The sequence below is a fragment of the Rhagoletis pomonella genome, unplaced genomic scaffold (assembly GCF_013731165.1).
Source record: "Rhagoletis pomonella isolate Grant_MI unplaced genomic scaffold, Rhpom_1.0 Rhpom_scaffold_00007, whole genome shotgun sequence".
NCBI lineage: Eukaryota > Metazoa > Arthropoda > Insecta > Diptera > Tephritidae > Rhagoletis > Rhagoletis pomonella.
In genome coordinates this window covers 3,856,992-3,862,179 of record NW_023458561.1, presented here as the reverse complement: position 1 = coordinate 3,862,179, position 5,188 = coordinate 3,856,992, and the positions used below count along the sequence as shown (strand labels likewise).

Here is a 5,188-nt window from a genome sequence, read left to right as displayed (position 1 = left end):
TTAGAGTATGCCTCTATAATATGGAATCCAATATATAGCTGTTATGCTAGTAGGATTGAAAGAGTCCAGCGCAAATTTGTTCACTTTGCCCTACAGCCGCTTAACTTTTCTGAGCCTTTACCGGCCTATAATTCTCTCTGTAAGCTTATTAATGTAAAATCACTGGAAAGTAGAAGACTTATCCAATCACTTATGATTATATATGATCTGGTTAATGGATATATTGATTGCTCTGTTTTACTTAACCAGATTTGTTTCAATGTTCCAAACAGAATTTCGCGTTTTCAATTACTATTTTATATGCTTCCAGTTAAGGCAAATTACTTTACTCTAGCACCAATATATAGAGCCCTCACAGAGTTTAATAAAATCTAAAAAATTGTAAATATTGACTTTTCATTGCCGAGATTGATATTTAAATCTAATATTGAAATATTGTATATAATTAACCCTAGAAGCCTAATCTATTTGGGAGTAACGTGAAGCCTTAACATACGCCGTAGAGGCTTATGTACTTAAAAGATAACCTGTGAGCTAAAATATACTTAGTCCTGTCTTATTTTTTTTTTAAAGAATATTGAAGTGTGAGTTTGACTAATAATAAAACATAGTTTTATTAATAATAACTATAACCACATTTATTTAAAACAACAAAATAAAAAGTAAAATTTGTGTTAAAATTAAAAAAAGACCCGTAGGATATACTTTTAGGGTTAATATAATTTCTATTATTCTAACCTATTATGTAATCTTGTCTGTAAGATTGTTAAGGTCATAGACTAAAATAAATGAAATGAAATGAATCAAGTTTTTGTTCATTAACGTGTTGCGCTAGCATAGGAAATCGATGGAAAATATGACGTAAAGATATCACTTGAAATACTACCGACAAATCGGTATCTAATAGTGGTGTAGCGGATAGAAGTGCGTACTGCCATTCCACAGGATCCGGGATCGAAGCCATTTTCCAACTAATATCAAAAACAAACGAAATGAAAACGTTTTTTCTAATAAGTAGCGTTCTCCCCTAGACAGATAATAGTAAAATATCAATTGTAAATATTAATTTTCAGACGAAAAGCTTCAAGTTTTGCCAATTTTCAATACCATCCGTCCTTAGCTCAAAGATATACAAGTACAAAGTTTCCTTAAAATATCTAAATTTTTACCCGAGTTATCGTGTGCACACACGAACAGACAGGCATGGCTAAATCGAACTTATTATACCTTTGTGCAGAAGTGCGCTCGGGTATAAAAAAAGAAACGAAAAATGGCACTGAAGACAATGCCGAAACCGGTGTATCTCCAAACCAAATTTGACAGGGGATGACAGAAATTAGTTCCAAAATACATCAACATAAAAACTAATAATGTTTGCCCCCATACAGGTAATAAAAACACACCTTTCTAGCGAAGTCCTCATCAATTTTTCAAAGTTTAAGGTTTATAGAATAAAAATCGAGGGATTTTGTGAAAGTATAAATCAAAACGGTTTTTAAGGCCAAAATATTTTGAGGGCCAATTATAGTCCTACACGAAGCGTTTTCGCCGACATGAATATTAAAAAATCGACATCGAATAAGAAAGCTATAACAAAAAGCGCGATTTAGCTATTTTTAGTGGGTGCCTAAAAAATGTTACACCCAAAATTTGTTCCTGACTTATGTCAGTATTCAAACAAAACTGTTACACGCTAAACTTTTTTCTTTCATATATAGTGCCACGGCTTAATGCACATATGTACATAAATATGTATGTATTAGGGTGGGTAAAAAAAAATCAAATATTTTTTTGTGGATCCGACACACGAAAACTAGTTCCTGGGTACCTCTAGAAAGCACTTACCAAATCTGAGCTCTTAATATTAACGGGAAGATTATGCTCATCATAGTTTTCCATTTTCAATTTAGTCTCATATAAAAATGGTCATATCTTATAACCAATAGATCGGTAAACCAGTTCCATCGTCAATATTTTTAGGAAATTGAACGCTCTACAAAAATGGTCTCATATACTCTTTTCGTTAAATTTAACCATTTAAAAGATATTCAAGGTCAAAGATTAAAGTATTTTAAGGAAAATAATTTTTTTTTGAATTTTGTAACTTACTAAAAAATAATTATTGTCAAATGAGTTTCAATTATTTCTATAGGAAATTGAACCCTCTATAAAAGAGGTCTGGTGTGGTTAATCGAAAACTCTAACCATTTAGAAGATATTCGTAGTAGAATCCCAATGCCTACTGATTTTAATAGTTTTTCAATAAATATTTTCATTCAATTTATGAATTTTGACAATATTCATGAGAATTTTAGTTTATTTCGATAGAATGACAGTTTGCGAGTTGTATCTTATCTTTTGAGAATGTATTTTTTGAGAATATATTTCTTTCGAATCAATTTTTTAACGATATTTTGTTTTTATAAATTTTATCACAATTTAGGATCGCAATTTAATATTTTTCAAAGGGTATATTTAAAATGTCATTCAAATTTCTTTTTTCCACAAAATTTATAATGTAATATTTTTTGTTTAGAGAATTTTAAGATTTAATTTCGAATGCTGGTAGTTCTGTTACCCAGTACTTGTCATACTAGCGCCATCTGTGGTTTTATGTCATTTCTGTGTTTCCTCTTATATTTCTACATTGCATATATAGTTTTTGGAGCTCTGAGTTGTGTCTTCTTTTGTATAACTAAAACCAATTAATTAACAGCTGAGTTTTAATATATTTTTGATTATTGCAATTCATCTGCTAATCACCTAATATGAATAAAGAAATCCCTTTAATTGGCATACCGATGTTTATTTTTTATCAACGTAATATTCTTAAATATTCTCAAAATTCATAAATTAAATGGATAAATTGGAAATATTTATTAAAAAAGTATTAAAATCAGTAGGCATTGGAATTCTACTGCGAATATGTTCTAAATGGTTAGAGTAATCGATTAACCACATGATACCTTTTTTGTAGAGCGTTCGATTTCCTATAAAAATGATTGAAACTCATTTGACAATAATTATTTTTTAGTAAGTTACAAAATTCAAAACAAAAAATTATTTTCCCTAAAATACTTCAATCTTTGACCTTGAATATCTTTTAAATGAATAGATTAATGGAAAAAGTCTATGAGACCATTTTTGTAGAACATTCAATTTCCTATAAATATTGACGATGCAACTGGTTTACCGATCTATTGGTGATAAGATATGACCATTTTTATAGGAGACTAAATTGAAAATGGAAAACTATGATGAGCATAATCTTCCCGTTAATATTAAGAGCTCAGATTTGCTAAGTACTTTCTAGAGGTACCCAGGAACTAGTTTTCGTGTGTCGGAACCAAAAAAATATATTTGATTTTTTTTACCCACCCTAGTATGTATATAAGTAAAATATTTGGATCATAGATACATATAAATGAATACTTGAAATGCTTAACAGACGATGAATCTGAAGAATTCTTGGAACTGTTCGACACGGAAGTTACATATATTGAGGGTGGACGCACTGCTACTGGGTTCTATACGGTTGAAGATATGCTGTACACAAAGCGTTTATACCGAGTGCATGCCGCTGGTTCATCGGTCCACTTAGAGCCCGTCGCCGTACATTTTGATTCACTAGATCCTCGATATGCCTTTATGCTAGACTGTGGTATTACATTGTACATCTGGCTTGGATGCGCTTCGAAGAATACATTGAATTCCAAAACACGGCTGATGGCAGAAAAAATTAATAAAACTGAGAGGAAAAATAAATGCGAAATCATACTCGAAATGCAAGGTAAGTTTATAGATAGGAATTTAGGTAATTATGCTGAACATACTTTGAATAATCTACAGGAGAAGAAAATGAAGACTTTTGGAAGAACTTTGGAGCTGATCCACAAGCAATATCAAAACATAAAATTCCCCAGCATGTAAGCAATGATTTTGTACCTTCTACGCCTCGCCTATATCAAGTTCAACTTGGAATGGGCTATTTGGAGTTACCACAAGTGGAATTTCCAGATCAAAAACTTGTTCACACTTTATTGAATAGCAAAAATGTTTACATATTGGATTGCTATACAGATTTATTTGTGTGGTTTGGTAAGAAATCCACCCGATTGGTACGAGCCGCTGCGATAAAATTATCGAGAGAACTTTTTCGAATGATTAATCGTCCAGACTTTGCCGTAGTAACTCGCTTACAGGAAGGAACTGAATCACAAATATTCAAATCTAAATTTACTGGATGGGATGAAGTAATGGCCGTAGATTTTACACGCACAGCTAACTCTGTAGCTAAAACTGGCGCAGACTTAACCAAATGGGCTCGTAAACAAGAAACTCGGGCCGACTTAGCCGCCCTTTTTATGCCTCGTCAAAACTCGATGCCCCTAAGTGAGGCCGAGCAGTTAGAAGAAGACTGGAACTATGACCTTGAAGCAATGGAAGCTTTTGTGTTAGAAGGTAAAAAATTTGTTAGATTGCCAGAAGACGAATTGGGTAATTTTTACACGGGGGAATGCTATGTGTTTCTTTGCCGTTATTGTATACCCATTGAGGAGGAAGAAGTTGACGTGGATGATATTAAACACTCAGACGACGAAATTCAATGCGTAGTATACTTTTGGCAAGGGCGTAATGCCAGTAATATGGGATGGTTAACTTTTACTTTTACTTTACAAAAAAAATTCAAAGCAATGTTTGGAGAAGAGTTAGAGGTAGTGCGGATTCATCAACAGCAAGAAAATCTAAAATTCATGGCACATTTCAAGCGCAAATTTATAATTCACACCGGAAAACGAAAAGACAAGTCTACTTTAAAGCCGGCAGTCGAATTCTTCCACTTGCGGTCCAATGGTGGAGCGTTATGTACACGCTTAATTCAAATTCAACCAGATGCAGCAAACTTAAACTCCGCATTTTGGTAAATAAACATTGCTATGATTTTAAAATAATTTAATTTAACTAATATAATTTGAAGCTACATTTTGTACGTTCCGTTTGACACGGAAGACGAATTGCAATCAGGAATTGTTTACGTTTGGATGGGTTTAAAGTCTTCTACAGAGGAGTGTAAACTCATCCAGGAGATAGCTGAGAAAATGTTCAATAATCCATGGGTTAGTCTACAGGTAAGGACATGTATATATTTCGAAAATAAACTCCAGTTATGTAACCGTTGTTTAATATA

At 32.5% G+C, this 5,188-nt stretch overlaps 1 protein-coding gene across 1 annotated transcript in view; it reads left to right on the top strand.

Moving 5' to 3' along the window:
* LOC118743568 (protein flightless-1-like) overlaps nt 1-5,183 on the top strand; it is a gene marked incomplete at its 3' end in the record, with an annotated part of 8,789 nt that extends 3,606 nt beyond the window's left edge. Inside the window, exons 3-5 of the mRNA XM_036476334.1 lie at nt 3,415-3,790; nt 3,850-4,921; nt 4,979-5,183. Coding sequence (XP_036332227.1) covers nt 3,415-3,790; nt 3,850-4,921; nt 4,979-5,183 — 1,653 coding nt within the window. The remainder of the gene's footprint in view (nt 1-3,414; nt 3,791-3,849; nt 4,922-4,978) is intronic.
* Between the last annotated feature and the right edge of the window lie 5 nt (nt 5,184-5,188).